General features: G+C 65.1%; 1 protein-coding gene and 1 long non-coding RNA gene across 8 annotated transcripts; one reads left to right on the top strand and one right to left on the bottom strand.

Annotated features, from left to right (window-relative positions):
- Positions 1–529: 529 nt before the first annotated feature.
- Positions 530–13,356, bottom strand: SLC4A3 (solute carrier family 4 member 3). Of its 6 annotated transcripts, none has more exons than XM_041737303.1 (23): positions 13,223–13,355; positions 12,994–13,113; positions 12,594–12,756; positions 11,760–12,040; positions 11,512–11,627; positions 11,025–11,251; positions 9,368–9,516; positions 9,044–9,224; positions 8,450–8,585; positions 7,878–8,061; positions 7,347–7,446; positions 6,691–6,875; positions 5,823–6,048; positions 5,446–5,664; positions 4,951–5,099; positions 4,586–4,780; positions 3,893–4,111; positions 3,565–3,654; positions 2,930–3,096; positions 2,217–2,470; positions 1,785–1,954; positions 1,450–1,623; positions 530–821 (listed from the first exon to the last, which is right to left on the bottom strand). In XM_041737303.1, exons 2-23 carry the CDS (start codon positions 13,042–13,044, stop codon positions 744–746), a joined length of 3,714 nt encoding a protein of 1,237 aa, XP_041593237.1. In that variant the 5' UTR covers positions 13,045–13,113; positions 13,223–13,355; the 3' UTR covers positions 530–743. The 6 variants fall into 6 exon arrangements, with proteins under 6 accessions (XP_041593237.1, XP_041593238.1, XP_041593241.1 ...); XM_041737304.1 differs by having other exon boundaries at positions 11,025–11,224; XM_041737301.1 differs by lacking the exon at positions 530–821 and having other exon boundaries at positions 836–1,623; positions 13,223–13,356.
- Positions 10,735–16,659, top strand: LOC121480617. 2 transcript variants are annotated; one of them, XR_005985030.1, is made up of 4 exons: positions 10,735–10,865; positions 11,041–11,283; positions 15,314–16,209; positions 16,602–16,659. It is a non-coding gene; the product is annotated as an uncharacterized LOC121480617 (long non-coding RNA). The 2 variants fall into 2 exon arrangements; XR_005985029.1 differs by lacking the exon at positions 16,602–16,659 and having other exon boundaries at positions 15,314–16,560.
- The last annotated feature ends 741 nt before the right edge of the window (positions 16,660–17,400 follow it).

The following is a 17,400-nucleotide window of genomic DNA, read 5'->3' as shown; positions in this document are numbered from 1 at the left end:
AGGAATCCCCACGCTGCTACTCTAAAACCGTGAGACTAAAATGGTCCAGGGACCCCAAATCCGGCCCCACCCTGGCGTCTGGGGGACTGGGCTACTGTCCCTGCTCCTCAAGAAGGCCGGGGATCAAGAAAAGAAAACATTTTCCATTCCCTTCCATAGCCCCACAGCCACCGGGACACTGATTTCTCTACGGCGAAGGCAAAGCGACCTGGCCCTGTCCCCTCCCCCGCGCCCTCCCTTCCCAGCAGGGGGTAGATCAGCAGCAGGTGACCTTGAGCCAGACCTTGAGCCTCCCCCACTCCCCAGCTGGACCTGCAAGGGCTGGGGGGCGGGGGGTGATGATAAGGTCCAGCTCTGACCTTCTGTGGTCTGGAGTCCCTCCCTTCCCGCCGCCCCAAGAATTCTGTCCTTGCCTGAGCCTCTCTCCCTGGTTTTGATGACCCTGAACATAGAATTCTTCTAATTCCAGTTGGATAAGAATGACCAGACCGACCAGAGGTGGAACCAAGAAAGTGAGGCGGACACAAGACACGGAGTGTGGTTATAATGAGCTCAAAGCCTGTGCCGGTCTGGTCTGTGCGAGAGCCCGGGCGCGCCAAGGTCAGGGCCCTGGGCAGAGTCCGCGGGCAGCGGCGTTAGTGGTTCCCGCACGTCTCTGGGTCATGAGGGGCCCGCCGGCCCCGGGCCCGGGTGTGGATCACTAAGGTGTCAGGGTCTCTGAGGGGCACCCCAGTGTGGGGGGGTCACACGGGCATGTGTAGCTCGTTGTACTCATCCTGGCCGTCCTCGTCGAAGTTGGGCTCAGCATCCTCGGAGTCCAGCTGCAGAGAGGAGAGGGTGGGAGGGGCGGGGAGGAGGCGCTCCCCCCCCCCCCCGCCCCCCAGCAACTCCTCCTGCAGCCCAGGCCTCGCTGGCTGCCAGGACGAGACCCCAGCCCCCCAGCCGCAAGCACTTCCCTCCGGCCAAAACCCTCCAGTCACCGCCCCAGTGACACCACCTGATGACAGTAACAGTGACAGCAACGCCCACACATCAGTACTCCCAGCGGCGTCTCCTGGCTCCTGTGCCGCCTCTGTGCACCACGTTCGGGCGGGTGACTTTTCAAAACCCTCCTCCAGCTCACAAACACAGGGCTCCGGACAGAGGGGTTCAGTGCCATTCGACCCCCTGTGCGTCCCTCGGCTGCGTGCTTTTGTTCAGGACACAGCCTGCACAGCCGTCCCGTGCTCATTTGCCACCGAACCCACCGCGCTCCGTGCTTTACCTGGACTAGTCCTTCACCCTCCCGAGGATTGTCTAAGGTAGACTCCCTCAGCAGCCCATTAACGCCGCGGAGGTAAGCTGTCCGGAGGTTAGATCACTCGCTCTGGCCACACCCCTAGCGGGTGGCACGGCAGAGACTGGAACCCAGGCCTCCCTGACTCCAGGGCCCCAAGCAGCATCCCTTACCGCCTGCAGCTCCCTGTCCTGGAAGAGCCGGGGCAGAAGGCAGCGCCTCAGGGGCACCGTGAGCAGCAGCAGGAAGGGAAAGGCGAGTGAGGCTGCCGTAGACTTGACCACCCAGAGCAGTGCGATGCAGCTCAGCTGGATGCAGGTGAACAGGTGCATCCGCCACGTCTTCACCTGCAGAATGGGCCTCAAGTCTCACGGCACAGCGCCCGGCCTACTCCGACCCACATCTTGGGGGACCCGGCTCTGCAGGTCACTCTGTCCATCTCCCGCCCAGGAACCCCTCGGACCCCCACCCGTCACTCCCTTCCTCGCCCCTACACCCCCGGCCCTACCTTGGTCACATAGGGTTGCTCGGGATGGTGTTTTGCCGGCATGAGGATAAGCAACAGACGCTGGGAGAGCTGGATACCGGACAGGGACGTGACCCCCATGTACAGGAAAATCCCAAAGAGCACAGCCAAGGGGATCCGGCGCAGCACAGCCCCCATGACGATGGACAGGCCTGGAGGAGGGGACACGGACCTACCTGACCCCTCGGACAGCCCCCATGAGGATGGACGGGCCTGGCGGAGAGGGGTAAAGAGCTCATAGGGTGTTACGGGGGCAGGTTGGGGTCAGAGCGGGTGCGGGACACGATGCGTCTGGAGACTCAGAAGGGACCTGAGTCGAGCCTGGGAGACAGAGTGGATTTAAGGCCACAGGAACCACGAGAAGGCAAGCGTGTGGACGGGGGCGCGGGGGCCCGGCGAGGTGGGTGCCCTCACCCACGAGGCTGGCGATGAGCACTCCGGTGACCCGCTGCTCCCGCACCTCCTGGATCTGGGGCTTGTCGCCGGGCGCGATGGCTGTGCGCATAACAGTCAGTGCGTTCACGTGCGTGACCGAGCGGACGGTGGCAGCCGTGAGCCAGGGCAACCCGAAGAGCCCACACAGCCCCCCCAGGGAGCCGATGAGCAGCAGGTCCAGGTGGAAGCCGGAGCCCTTGAGCAGCCTGCGAGCCTTCTGGCTGACGATGAGCCTGCGGGGCCAGGCCGGGGAGCGGGGTGAGCGGCGGGGAGGCCAGGCCGGCCATGGGGCCAGCGCAGGGCAAGGACGGGCACTGAGGCGCGCCCCCCCCAACGATCTGCCAGCTTCCTCTTTCCAGTTCCCAAAGTGGTGTTCTCACATTTAAGCAAATGTGAGCTAAAAACCTCATCGTGTGGATATTTAAAACACCACCGAAGCCAGATGCTCGGTCTCACCACATTGTGGTTTAACCAAAATGAGACACATGTGAGCATCACTGGGTGAGAGGACGCACTGCCAGAGCGTTGCGAGGACTGCCAAGTGCCGCCCTGCAAATGCTGGCGGGCACAGACGGAGACCGCGTCACAGCACTGCAGGGAAACCGCGCCCAGGGCCAAGTGCGCCCAGGCCGCCACCCCGCTGCTTCCCGCTCCTCCCCCACCTGCCCCACCCGGGGTCCCCCAGCGCTCACGCAGTGATTTGCGTCTCCATGAAGATGAGGATGAGGACCAGGAGGGCGGGGACGGCAGCTGCCACCATCATCCAGGGCGGGAAAGGACGGGCACTGCCCAGGGGCGGGATGAACCACGTGCGCTTATGAGGGGACGTCACCGAGAGCCCCGTGGGCACCGTCAGCTTCTGCATGGCGGGAAGGAAGACAGGGTTCAGGGACACCGCCTCCCCAGGGTAAGGACCCCACGGAGCAGCTGCTCCCACCAAGTTCTGTGTTCCCAGTACCAGCGTTCCAGGAAACCTGAAGGTGAACAGGTTTGGAGAAAATTAGTTGTCCGTCTTCCAAAGTCCCCCCAAGGGTCTGGTAGAGGACAGAGGATGATATCCTTTCTCCCCGAGCCCCAGGGATGCCTGTCATTTGGGCCCCAGCCCCATACCTGCCCCAGGAATCCCGGCCAAGGGCCCTACATGGACGCAGATCCCTGGCTGGCCTCCTCAGCTGCCCCCAGCCCACCCGCCCCGCGGGGCCCCAGCAGGTCACTACTTCACTAAAAAACCTGAATCCCACCCGTGATGGTGGCCGCTGCGGCAACGGGAATGTGTCGTGGCCTCCCTCTCAAGACGCCAGGTGGGAGGGAGGCGGGGCTTGCTCACCTGGGTGTAGGTGTCTGTGATGGAGTAATCCACGAGGACCATCACCAGAATGGAAATGGGGATGCCAAAATCCCCAATGATGCGGCGAGCCTTGAGGGGGCCACGGGGGAAAGGAGCGGAAGGTGGAAGTGAGGGCAGGAGACTCACACTCCCAACTCTCTGGGGTCTGAGCTGGTCCCTCGAAATCCCACGGGGGTGCCGCCCAGCTCAAGAGGGCACCCCGGCCTGATTAAACCTCTTTGAAGCTCCTGACCGGAGGGACTGCACTGATTTGGTTTAGGGCCACGGGTTGACCTGGAGAACTCCGGACGGGGGCTCCACCACGCACCTTGCCACCCAGGAAGCGACTGTTCCTGAACTTCCGCAGGAAGAAGGCAATGAGAAAGGTCCCCAGCATGAGGATGAGGGACAGCAGGGCCGTGTTGGGCTGGTTCCTCGGGCCGGGTGGCCCCTCGGTGGGGGGCAGGGCACTCCCGTTCAGCTCCAGCCCAGCCTCCAACGCCCCCTCGGGGGGGTAGAATGGCAGCAGTGGGTGCTCCGTGAACACCTGTGCGGGTTACAAGGTTGCCCTAGCACTCACCTGGGGGGGTGACCCTAATTTTATCAGCCTGATTTCATACAGTTGTCGGGGGGCCGCACTGACCCCTCACGTACCTGACCAGGCAACAGTATTCCACGACATCCAACTACATCACACGCACACACACATGCACATGCACACACGTGCACACACACACACACACACACACACTCCCCTACAGGAGCCCCATGGCGCTGACCGTGCCCCACACCCTCACATGGTGCAGCCCCGCTGGGGTTCTAACCTGTACCCTCTGGTGCGACTCCCTGCCCTTCAGCTCTGACCTGCCCAGGGCTCCCACCCCCCACGCCCACACCCGCGGAGCCCTCTTCCTTGCCCCCTCTGCTCCCAGGGCTCCATGCCACCCCCTCCCACGCTCTCCTCCCCAGGGTGCTGCCCAGCCCCCCCCACACCTCCCCCAAGACCTCTCTGGACCCCCACCTTGTAGAGCTTGTGGAAGGTCTCATAGATGAAAATAAGCGAGATGAGGAAGGCGAAGATCTCCTGGGTGAAAGGTGAGATATAGCGGACCAGGAAGCTGCCCTCGGCGGCCACCAGGGCAAGGACGAAGACCACCAGCCACAGGCCGACCCACACCCGGCCAGTGAGGTACTCCAGGTCCTGGGACCGGCAGAACTGGAGGCCAAAAGGGAGGCGCGGTTACCCACAGCGGGCTGCCCGGGGGACGGGCGGGCAGGGACGGGGGTGAGCTCCACAGGGGGAGCAGGAGAGAGACCGCAGGGACCCATCACCTGGGCCGAGGGACAGGACCTGAGATCCCTGGGGGGGGGGGGGGGGGCTGTCACCTTGAAGAAGGCTTCTTCGAAGACCAGCAGTGGCCCCGAGAAGCCGACCACAAGCAGCGGCTGGGCCCCCAGCAGGGAGAAGAGGACGCCAAGCACCGCCGTGGACACGATCAGCTCCGACACGCCCATCAGCCCCTCCGTCTTCTCCCCTGGCACAGACAAGGGTCAGCGGGAGCACCCTGGCCCGGCCCCCCGTCTCTATCTAGCTTACCCTGACCTGGGGACCCAACTCCAACAGAGCAGCCCATCCCTCCCAGCTCGCTCACCACCAGCCCCCTCAGCACCCCCCGCCCTGTCATCACAGGTCCCCCACCCCTTGCACCTTTCCTGCCCCCTCTCACTTTCTAGATCCCCTGATCAGCAGCTCTTTGAGACGGTCACGCTGGAGGCTATCCCCACTCACCCATCAGCACCCTGAGGGGATCACTAGGGTCCCGTGACCACAGACTTGCAGGTGACACTGGGTCCCCTCCCCTGGCCCCCCCTCCACCTCACCTAGCAGCCCCCCGAAGGTGATGGCAGGGCTGAGGGCGGCAAAGTAGATGAAGAGCACGGCTGCCACGCACTGGGAGTGCAGGGCGTCTCGCAGGTCACTGGGGTAGTGTGGGTACCGGCGCTTCACGTCCCGCACGAGCCCCCCGAAAACCGAGCCAGTCCGCAGCAGGGGGTCATCTTCGGGGGTTGCCTCGGAGCCACCCAGCTCCACAGACAGCTCTGGGGGAACAAGGGGCCGCTGGAGCACAGGCCACCCCTCCTGCCGGGGAGTCCGGGGCTCAGTCCCTCCCATGGGGGCACCCAGGAGTTAGGGAGTCAGGACAGGCTGGGCTCATGAGCTGCGGGGTCCGGGGGGTATGGGCACCAAAGGCTCTGACCTTTCCCGGGGGCCACATAGCTCCCCTGCGTGGTCAGCTCCACCTTGGTCTGTTCCCGCTCCCGCCGCTTCCGCAGCAGCTCGCGCTGGAAGGCGGCCACGGAGCGCAGCAGGTCGCGGCCCTCCACCTCGGATGGAGGAATCACGATGCTGCCGTCCAGGAACTCACTGATGGCGCTCAGGAGGTCCTGCCGGTCGTCTGCCTGGTAGGCGGCCTCATGGAACAGCTGGGGGGCAGGAGAGGCAGGGGCTGAGCCGCCCAGAGAGCCCCTGGAGGGCTTCCGGGAGGAGGCGTTGGGCCGTCACAGAGCCAGAGGCAGGGTGGACGTCTGGCCACGTACACGGATCCAGTGCGATTGTCAACAAAACATTGACTCCTGCCCCTGCTGGCTGGCGACGGGCCACAACCCTGAACCTCCGAGGGCCTTCTATTCCTCCAGGAGCTTCCAGGCTTTTCCACGATGCAACGACTACAGGGGCGACCACAGGGGCCCCCAGAACCATCCAGACTGGAGTTCTCACCCCTACAGGTCGGTCAGTTAGTGTTTCCAACATCCCCCCAGCTCCGGGAGCTTCCTGTCCAGGCCGAGGGGCAGCCGCAGCGGAGACAGACAACACAGCCAGCGCCCCCGTCAAGTCTCATGTCTCATCCAAACTTGGGGGCCTTTCTCTCCCCCGTCAGCCACCTCCTCTTCCCACAGCCCAGCCCGGGGCTCCCTCTTCTCCCCTCGGCCAACAGCTCCCCCTCCCACTGCCCAGAGCACAGCCTCCACCCAGAAGGGCTTCCCGCGCCCCCGCACCCATGGGCGCCAGTGTAGGCGGGCAGGTGAGCCACAGGGCAAGAGGAGGCCCCGGTCTGCAGGACCCACCTTGTCGGACATGAGGGTGGCGATGGAGCGCCCAAGCTCATGGTAGTCAGTGCTGGTGTGGCTGGGACCCAGCATCACAAAGAGGAAGCGAACGGGCACCGGGACTTCAAGCACAGATTCCAAGAGCACAGCCTCATTCAGGCGCACAAAAGCTGCCGCCGGCTGCTCCAAGAAAGGCACGCAGCCTGGGGGAAGAGTCAGGCACGGGGTGGGGGGGGCACTGGGCAAAGAGGATCCGTCCAGGCTGGGCCCGGAGAAAACACCTCTGGCCACGCCGTACAGTTGAGCAGGCTGTGCACTGCACAAAGAAACCCCATTCTAAGGAAACCCTATTCGCGTATACGCTCACGTACTGATTATGATTCACCAGGAGGTGAAAAGTTAACGGTCTCCAAGAAGGAGCATTTCTTTTTAATTCTCACAAAAGTGCTACGTGGACTAGCAAGCAGTCCAAGGGAGTGGAACGCTGGACGGGAAGCAGGCAGAGGACCGTGAAAGAGCGAGCTGGGGGCGCGCTGGGCTGTCAGGAAAGGCAGGAGGGACATGCCGTCGGGGGCCTGGCTGGGGCTGGAAGGAGAAGCTGCAGGCCAGAGCCCAGGACCCGCAGACACGGCGGAAGCACCCGCACCCGGGGAGGGGGCCCCCTGCCTCCTCACCCACGAGCACAACAGTGGCCTCTGCATCTTCGGGGATCTTCTCCAGCAGCTTCAGACTTTTTCCCCGGTGACCGTCTCCCCCGGGCATGTGGAGGGGCTTCTGAGGACGCAGAACTGGAATAGGGCTGGGACCCTGACCGGAGGCCGTGGCAGGCCCTGCCATCCCTTGCTCCAGCCCTGGGCCTGTGCCCTGTTTTCTCCCTCCCCGACCAGGAGAGGGACCGTCGATGATGTGCCCCACGTCAGGAGGAGACCAGGCGGGCTGTGGCCGCCTCCTCCAAGCTGCCCCCCACCACCCCGGCCCCGTCTGGTAGAAACGGGTCCCGTGGATCTGCTGCATCATCCCATCCACACCTCCCGTCTCTTTAGGGCAGGAGCCTCCACGCATGTCTGCTACAGACCCCCCCCACGTGCCCCGTATGGTGCCAGGCACCCGACCTTCCTGACCGGCGCAGGGAAGCCATCAGTGGCCTCCAGTGAAACCAGAAGCCCCCTCAGTTCCCCAGCCCAGGTCTGAGCAAGGCGACTGACCTCCTTGGCATCGGGGTCGTGAGGCCAGAGTGGGGCTGGCTCCCCGACGTCATCGGACATGGTGGGCACCGCCCCGTCAGGGCCGTGGCTGGGGGTTGGGTGATGATTCCCCAGGACCGAGTTCACGCTGGAGCTGGAAGGGTTGCGGGGAAAGAAGCCGCTGTCCTTGTCATCATTGGGATGGCTGTGAAGAGGGCAGAGGGGACGAGGCAGGTTAGGGAGAGAGGTGGGTTTTTTTTGTTTTTTATTGTTTTTTTTCTTAGGTATCTGTCATACTTGGCAGGGCACTGGGATTTGAGCCCTGGCTTGCCCTGAACTAGAAATAGGCCTTAAGTAAGTCAACTGCAAGTAAGTCAGCCTGGGGGCTGAGCGGTGGAGGGTCAGGGCCTCTCCCCCGCCCGCCCCCCAGTGTAAGGAGGAACCGTCTACTGGCTGGTGCTGTCCGAACGCGCCGGGAGGGAGATCCCTGTGGCTTGGGTCATTCAGGCAGAGGCTAGAAAGCCCCACGGGAGAGTCTGTGCTCCCGGAAGGCCCCTCCGAGCCCCCCCCCACCCCCGCCCCAGCCCCGGCACCTGTGTTTCAGTAGGAGGGTGCGCAGGACGCTGGCCCTGTCCTCCGGACGGATCTGGTCAGACACGATCATGGTCTCCACCACGAGGTGCGCGATCCCCGGCAGGGTGGTCTGCTCCAGGTCCAGGAGGGCGGCTCCTGGGGGCACAGCGGGGGGGCGGTCCCATCAGAGGGGAGCAGCCACCCCAGCTGCCCTGCTCCCCGAGGGCAGGCAAACAGGCCGGGGGAGCCAAGCGCCCGATGCGCACGGGCAGACGCGCAGCGCCACGTGGCACGGCCGAGCCACACGGGGGGGGGGGGGTGATGTGCAAAGGGGCACAAGAGCAAGGGCGTGGCCCCCCCAAACCCAGGGAGGGGGGTCCTTTGTTAGTTTGCGGCACGTGGCCTGGGGCCTCCTCTGGCCGGGTGCCGTGGGGGTCCCTGCAGCACAGCCCCGCGCCCGGAGCCTACGGCCACGCAGGCAGCCGACGTGCCAGGCCGGCCCGGGCGCGGGACCCCGGGGGGGAGGTCCCAGGGCTGCCCGGGCTGCTGCGGCCAACGCCGCGGGCTGTGAAGGCGGCAGGGCCCGGCGCCGGCCCGCAGGGCGATGGTCCTACCGTGGGCGATGGTCCTCCTGAGCTCCAGGAGGCTGCGGAACGAGAGCGAGGCCACGTGGGGCTTCCCCCAGCGCTCCGTCTCCTCCTCCACGTCCTCCTCAAACTTGATCCAGCGCGCAGTCTCCCGCCAGTGGGGCTCCTGGCTGCGGTCCAGCGTCAGCTCATTCAGCTCCACAAACACCTAGGGCCAGGGCGCCAGGGTGAGGGTCTGGGCGCCCGGGGGGCGGGGGGGGGGCAGCCGGCCGTCAGTGGCCTCCAGCGGCGGGGAGGGAGCCTCTGGGGAGGACAGGGGAGAGGGGCCCGGGCCACCCCAGCCTCCTGTACCTCGTGAGGCCTCCGATCCAGCTGCTTCTTCTTCTTCTTCCTGCGCAGGACGGGGGCCAGGCCACCGGGGCTGCCCCTGCCGCCCTGCGTCCGAGACGGCTTCTTCACTAGGTGCCGCCGCACGCCAGGGTTGTCCTCCAGCCGGTGACCTGCACGCAAGGCAGGGGGCTGGTCCCGGGGGTCCGGCTGGGGGCCTCAGGGGCACGGCCGACCCCCGCCAGCCCCCTGCTCTGCCCAGCCAGAGGCCACGTCTACACAACCACGGGGTCCAGCACGGCCACGTCAGAGGCCACTGGCCAAGCCGCTGTCAAAAGGCAAACCCCAACTCAGCCCACGGCCCCCGCTGCCTGCCCTGCCCCACGGCCCCCGCCTCTTGCTCTGGGGCCACCACCTCCATCGAGTCACCAGGCCCCCAGCACTTGCCCGGTGCCCGCTCTCAGCGCCCACGTCGCCCGCGCAGATACACAACGGGCAGGCTCAAGCAGCGCTCCGTCCCCTCCTCCCTGCCTGCCAGTCCAGGCCAGCAGCTGCGGAAAGGCCAGCTGCCCTGCTACTCACAAGCTGGTCCCCCTGCCACGGGGCTCAGCTGGCCCTGGGGGGGTTCCCACAGGTCACCGTCCTCAAGGTCCAGCACCAACATCTCCAAGTCCTCTGAGGCCAGAGAGTCTCGCGTGCTGGGGGCTGGGGCCATCCAGGGGCCCCGACCCTCGGCCTCCCCAGGCCCAGGGCCCGGCGGCCTGTTGGGCTCTGCGGCCTCCTCCAGCAAGCTCATCATTCTCCCAGGGCAGCCCTGGCCCCTGCCCGCTGTCTCCCAGAGCCCTGGCTCTCCTGAAGGGTGGCAGCCTGGACCAGTGGTCTTTGTTCAACCAGAGCCTCCTGACCTCCCACAGCCCCAGGCCTGCTCCCTGCTGCTTCCAGCCCCCACCCTGAGTCTGTAAACACGCCCTCCCCCTTGACCAGCCCCCCCCCCACTGCTGCCATCGGATTGTTCCTGTCCCTGTCCTCAGGCCCTGGCAACTTTCCATGACGTACTGAGCTCCAAGCCCTCCCCACCAACCCCCGCCCACACGCCATGCTTCCAAGGGGGAGGGAGGTGGGGTCAGTGATGCCCCCGGCCTGGGCACCGAGCCCCGTGGGTGATGACAGGTGGTACAGAAACCAGGGCGCTGATAAGATGGAAGGAATGTGCCGAGATCACAGCCAGGCCCGGCCGAGGGTGGTGTGAGAAGCAGGGTTCCCCCCGCCCCCCCGAATGTAGGGAGAAGCAGGACCTGGAAGAGTGGCTCACCCTCAGGGGGCTGGCATGAAGAAGACAAAAAAGAGTTTGCCCTGAGAAGAGAAGGCTTGGGGGCGGGGGATATAATGTCCCCAAATGTCACGTGGAAGGAGGGGGTTGCCTTATTCAGGGGGTGACTCAGAGGACAGAATCAGGACAGAAGGGCAGAGGTGTCACGAAGTGAAATCTCAACTCTGGCAGCCAGAGAGACGGCTTGGTGAGGTAGTGAGCTCCCCGTCCCTGGCCATACGCCAGCAGATGGGGATACGGCTGAGGGGACTCAGCGCTGGGTTGGGGAGACCCCAGAGCTTCTCCAAGGCCCCTCCCGGGCGGGGCACCCAAAGGGGTGGGCCATGGGGGTCGCCACAGGGTGTCACTCACTCTTCATGTCATCCAGGTCCGCGGAGCCCAGCATCTGGGCCTCCGCCTCGTCGGTGGGCACCTGCTGCTCCGGGCCACCTGGGCTGCCCAGGGCACTGCCGGGGCACAGCCGCTCCCGCAGGTCGTAGCTGGCCGACGGGCTCCAGGGCCGGCTCTTCTCCCCAGCGACTCGGGGGACCCGCGCCCGGGGGCTCGAGGAGCTGAGGAGGCACCATGGCAGCCTTGGACTTGATGGGGAACCACGGCGGAGACGGGCCAGGTTAGGGGGGTCCTTCGCCCTTCCCCAGCTTGGGGTCCTGGAGTCCTCCTGGGCGGAGAAGGACGCTCCCCCCCGCCTCCCCGCCCCCATCTTACTGCCCCCCACCCCCTCCCCCGGGATACCCTCTCTCTCCTCCTGGTCCATCCCCGCCCCCTCCCCTCTCCTCCCCAGGACAGTCCCCAGGGACCCGGGGGAGCCTGGGGCCTGCTGCGGGCTGGAGGCCAGTACCTGACTGCCGGCGGGGCGCTCTTGTCAGAGCCGGGGCCCCCCGAGGCCGGGGGCTTGGCGCAGGCGGCCCTCCCGGAGAGGCCAGGGCTGTCCTCCTCATCGCTGCCGATGGAGAACTGGGGACAGACGCGGGTGCCCTGGGTCCCTGGGCCGCCTCAGCCCCCGCCCCCCCAGGCAGCCCGGACCCCTCTGCTGCGTCCTCTCCGCACCCCCCAGAAGCCAGTCCCCTTTCAAGGGCGCACCCCTACCTTTGCTTTCTGGGGAGACCCTGAGGGCGGGGGCTCCGCGGGCTCTGCCTCAGATTCCCCTTCCTCTTCCTCCTCATCGTCCTCCTCCTCCTCCTCCACTCCGGCTCCCCCCTCCTCCTGGATGGGAGGGGTCCCCTCGGAGGGGGGAGCCGAGGTTCTCTCCTTCTTCCTCTTCCTTCTGGTCTGCCGGGCAGAGGTGGGGGGCAGTCGCCGCAGCTTGTGGGGCGGAGGCAGGCGCGCCGAGAGCGGGTGGTGGGTGTGGTGGGATGTGTGCCGGTGAACTGGGGGTGCAGGAGAGCCGGTTGGGGTCCCCACAGCACAAGGGGGCCCCTCACCACCCCGGGGCACACGCCTTATTCTAGCTCAGGGCCTCAGACAAGGTCACCCTAGTCCTTCCTGGAGGGCCAGGCTCCCCCTGACACCTGTGTCCACGTCCAGCCACTGGTGAGGCCTGGCAGAGGGGGGACCCGGAGTCGGGAGTCGTGAACGGACGGGGGGCCTGGGGGGCGAGGGGGGGAGGTGAGGAGGCAGGGGCAAGAGAGCAGGCCGAGCTAGGGCACAGCCATGGTGGGGAGGATGAAGGTCACCGAGGAGGGCCTCGGGTCCACTGCCTACGTCTCCCCTGTGTCTGGGCCCGGCTCCCCTGGACGGCGGACAGGCGATGGGTGAGTGAGGCAGGATGACTTAACATGGCATGGTGGCCCGGCACAGCGTCCAGCACAGCGTCCAGCACAAGATGGCACTGGGTGACCAAGCCAGTGGTGAGCACGGTGATGGTGGCAATGAAGGTGATGGCGGTGAGGGCGGCCACCCTAGGGGCCCCGGGCTACCCACACTCAAAGTCCCGCTCGCTGTAGCTGCGGCTGGGCTTCTCGGGGTCCCGGGCCGGGGGCTTGCTGATGAGGTCCCCAAACCTGCTCACAGCCAGGGTCTTGCCCAAGTCGTCGTCCTCCTCCAGGTCCGGACTCAGAGGCGGCTCCTCCAAGGGCACCCGGACCTGCGGGCTCACGCGGCGTCCCTAAGGCCCGGCCCGATGCCCCCGCGCCCCCTCCCAGTGCTGGGGCGGCGCCGGCTCGGCCGCCCCTCCCCGCGCCCTCCCCGGGGCGCAGCACGGGCACCCCAAGGGCGCTCGGGTCCCCGCCTCGGCCCGGCCCGCCCTGCCCTGCACGGGGGTCCCGGGGTCCCGGGCTCGCCTGCCCGCGCCCCGCCCCGCCCCCGCCCGCGCGGCCGTCACCTGGGGGAGGGGGGAGGCGCCCCCGGGCGGCGGGATCGCTCCGTTGGCCATGACCGCTCAGCGGGGGGCCCGCGACCCGGCCGAGGACAGGCGCGCGCTGCGGGGGCCGCGCGGGGGGCCCTGCGGGGGAGCGCGGGTCAGCAGCCCGCCCCGCGCCCCGCGAGGCCCCGCCGCGCCCGCGCCGCCCCGGCCCGCCCCGGCCCCGGCCCGGCCCGGCCCGCGCTGCTACCTCGGGGCTCGGGCGCGCGCGGGGCCTGCGCCGGCCGCCGCGCCCCATCGCCCTGCCGCGCGCTCCCCGGGCCCCGCCGCGAGCCGGCGGCCACGAGCGGGCGGAGCGGCGGACGCAGGCGCCGAGCCCCGCCGCAGCCCGGCCCCTCCCCTCGCGCTCCCTCCGCAGCTCCGCCGCCGGCCGCACAATGGCAGCGCGCGGGCCCGCTCACCCCGCCCCGGCCCCCGCCTGCCCTCCCGGGGCGCCCACGGACGGGAGCGCGGCCCTGCAGCCCCGCAATCCCCGGAGGGCGCCCCCGCCCGCCCCCCCCACGCCACGCGAGCCCGCGGCCCAGCGGACCCCTGAGGTCCCCGCGCGGCCTCCAACCACCTGCTCTGCCCCCGCCGGCACCGCCCCGCGCTTGACCTTGGCACATCACCTGCCCTGGGCTCCCCCGTCTGTGGCCTGGAGCCGACCAGCCCTAGCTCAGGGGCCGCACCTCCCCTCCCATCCTCCACCCCCTTTTCCAAGGGCAAAGGTCTTTGCGAGGACCTCTGCTGTCTGGCTGAACCGGGGCCCCTCAATATGCCCTAAGGCCCTAGGGAGGCCAGGTCCCCGAATCCTTGGGAAGACGAAGAGGATGTGGGGCCGATGAAGGTGGGCAGCTCAGAGAGGGAAGCACACTGCAGAGGGGCACGGGGGACAGGCAGGGTGCTGGCCGCGATGGTGCTCTGCGGGAGCAGCAGCTTTCACCCCGTGACCTTGAGCGTGTAACACTCCCACCCCGGCCCTCATCTGGGTCTCAGCTCAACCCCAAAGGAAGATTTTCTACATTCAAAGCCACACCAAGGGGAGACGGGGAGGGCAGCTCAGGTGTGAGAACACCCACTGGCTTTGTGCCACCCCAGGCCCCGTCCATACTCAGGTCGGCCTCCCCACGACAGACATGCATGACCCTGCCGTGGTCACAGCTGGGAAGCAGGCTGCCCATCCGGCATCAGGGGTGTATACAAGGTGACTGTGGGAGCCTGAGCCATTTAACTGCGCCCCCCCCAACACCGAAGGACATGTGCTTGGCCTCCCCATCTCGCAGGGCGCCGAGAGAATGAGTCAGGACCGCAGGGGGAGTTGCTAGCTGTGTAAGTGGAGCGTGTGAACTGTGCCCCAGAACTCGGGGTGCGAGACCCATGTGTTACAGATTGAATTATGTCCCCACCAAACTTATGTGTTGAAGTTCTGATCCCAGGCACCTCTGGAGGTGACCTTATATGGAAATCACCTAGTTAGAGACGTTCCGGTGAGGTCATACAGGGTTAGGGTGGGCTCCCTTTTTCAATATGACTGGTGCTGTTATGAAAAGGGGAAATGTGGACACAGACGTGCCCTCAGGGAGGACACCGTGGGAGGATGGAGTCAGGACACCGCAAGCCGAGGAACCCCCGGAAGCTGGGACAGGTCCTTCTCTCCCATCTGCGGAGGGCACGTAGCCCTGCTGACACCTCGATCTCAGACTCCCAGCCTCCAGAACCAGAAGCAGGAGATAATAAATCTCTGTGGTTTAAACCACTGAGTTTGTGGTATTTCATGACAGCAGAGACACCGTCCCAAACCTTTATATTCTGAGCCAGGTGACTCGGTCCAAGTCTCTACCTTGAGGAGTGTTTACACCTCCAGAGAGATACTGGGGAGCCTTGGAGCCTTTCGCAGTGGGGCACATCGCAGAGGACTCTCTCGGGTCTACCTGCAACACCTTGGTCCTCCTCACGGCCCCGGCGCCTGGCCTCTGGGCTACAAAGCTGGACAGTAGCCACTGGAATACCAAGACAGCCTGGGGAGGGTCCTGCCAAACTTACTGGGCCCTGCACGCCAATGCCTTAAAAGCCCCACATGACTCTTGGGTCTGAGGCCCCTGCCCTCGCCGGGGAGCAGGCTGAGCACAGGCCCTCATCTTCCCGGACCCCTCAGCCTCCCGGGCCCTCTCACCCCACCCGGAGTGGGCAGCTCTGGGCTGTAGCCTGGGAAGCCCCTCCCCTTATCCCCCCGTCGCTGGGATGATGGGGCGATATCCCCCTCCAGGGACCTTCAGATGCTGCGAGTCGTGTCTCCTTGCAGGTGGAGCTGGAGGAGATGCTGACGGCCACCAGCTGCTTCACGCCAGCTCATCCCCTCGGACGTCAGCGCACGCTTTCCGCGTGACCGCTCGGAGAGCCTGGCCTCTGGGAGGCCTTTCCAGTTGTGTTCTCCTGCACCTGTAATCATCAGGCCCCCGTACAGTGCTCCCAGTGGGCTCTTTATTTCCGTGACAAGAGGCCTGCTCGCCTACACAAAGGATGGCTGCCACGTGTGTGGGAGAATGGGGACAGGAAAGGTGACAACAGAGGTAGAAGCCCGGAGTGCCCCCCTCGCACCCTCCTCCTCGCCCCAGGCTGGCGTGAGCACCCCCACCCCACATGCTGAGGCCCAGGACGCTGGCCCGACACATACAGCACCAGCAAGGTCTGTCCCGTAGGTCCAAGAGCCCAGGAGCCATCCCACCACACCACCCCCATGTGGAGACACAAGCCCATCATCCTCTGGGGTCCTCGCAAACGGGCCAGGAGCCCTCCGGGGGTGGGCTCCTCTCGCAGCCCTTCCCCGGAATCGCTGTCTTGGGATCAAGCATGTGGGGAACGAGACTGATGGAGAGGATGTCTCTCATGTGCGGCCGCCCAAACGTTGGCCAACCCTCTACACCTCGGTCACATCCCATGAGTACCGTCTCTCCAAGGTCAAAGCCCCGTGCCCCTCGCGGGACTCCCTTGAGGTGAGGGTACAGACACCACTTGGGTTCCATCAAGCTGACTCGCCTGCCCAAGAGCTGAAGTCGGAAGTGAGCAACGTGCACCTGTGCGAGCCCGGGAGTGGGGCGTGCAGGTCCTCTGAGGCGGCGGCGGGGCTTCTGCGGGCGCGGCTCTCGGACGCGCTGGTCCTCAGTCCTAGCTCTCGGCTCCTCCCCGCAACACCACCTGGTACTCACTATTTCCTTCCATCAGTTCCTTTCCAGCTTAGAGTAGCTGTTGCTGGCAGCTCAGCATCCTGATTGATGGAGTCGGGGAGACGCCCTGGGTCCAGGCCACGGGCCAGGCGGGCGGCAGGTACCACTACCAGGGCACCGGCAGCAAGCCCGTGGGGGCATGGCCAGCCTATTAGCAGGCCTGGGCCGTCCCTGCCTAACTACGTCACTCCTCGCCAACTCCTCGATCTTTTTTCCTTTATTTATTCTCGGTGCCTGACTCAGAAGAGCATGCGACTCCTGATCTCGGGGGTTGTGAGTTCGAGCCCCACCCACACTGGGTGTAGAGATTACTGAAATAAACTTTTTCTTATTCTCTTTTTAAGATTTTATTCATTTATTTGACAGAGAGACAATGAGCACAAGCAGGGGGAGCGGCAGGAAGGAGGAGAAGCAGGCTCCCCCGCTGAGCAGCGAGCCTGCCATGGGGGCTCCATCCCAGGACCCCAGGATCATGACCCGCATAGAAGACAGGCCCTTACACTGTGGAAGGAGCCTCGGTGTCCATCGAAGGATGACTGGGTAAAGAAGCTGTGGTCTATATATACAGTGGAATATTCCTCAGCCATTAGAAACGACAAATACCCACCATTTGCTTCGACGTGGATGGAACTGGAGGGTATTATGCTGAGTGAAATAAGTCAATCGGAGAAGGACAAACATTATATGGTCTCATTCATTTGGGGAATATTAAAAAAATAGTGAAAGGGAATAAAGGAGAAAGGAGAAATAAGGAGTGGGAAATATCAGAAAGGGAGACAGAACATGAGAGACTCCTAACTCTGGGAAACGAACAAGGGGTAGTGGAAAGGGAGGTGGGGGGAATTGGGTGATTGGGTGATGGGCACTGAGGGGGGCACTTGATGGGATGAGCACTGGGTGTTATGCTATATGTGCAAATTTAACCCCAATGGAAAAATAAAAAAAAGAAGGCAGGCACTTAACTGACTGAGCCACCCAGGTGCCCCATAAACTTTTATTTTTTAAGGTTTTATTTGAGAGAGAGAAAGCATGGGTAGGGGGAGGGCAGAGGCAGAGGCAGATAGAGACTGCCCACTGAGCAAAGAGCCTACACAAGGGCAGTCTCCATCCCAGGATCCTGAGATCATGACCTGAACAAAAGACGGATGCTTAACCGACTGAGCTA

The sequence above is a fragment of the Vulpes lagopus genome, chromosome 22 (assembly GCF_018345385.1).
Source record: "Vulpes lagopus strain Blue_001 chromosome 22, ASM1834538v1, whole genome shotgun sequence".
In the NCBI taxonomy this organism is placed as follows: domain Eukaryota; kingdom Metazoa; phylum Chordata; class Mammalia; order Carnivora; family Canidae; genus Vulpes; species Vulpes lagopus.
This window is presented reverse-complemented; position numbering and strand designations above follow the sequence as displayed.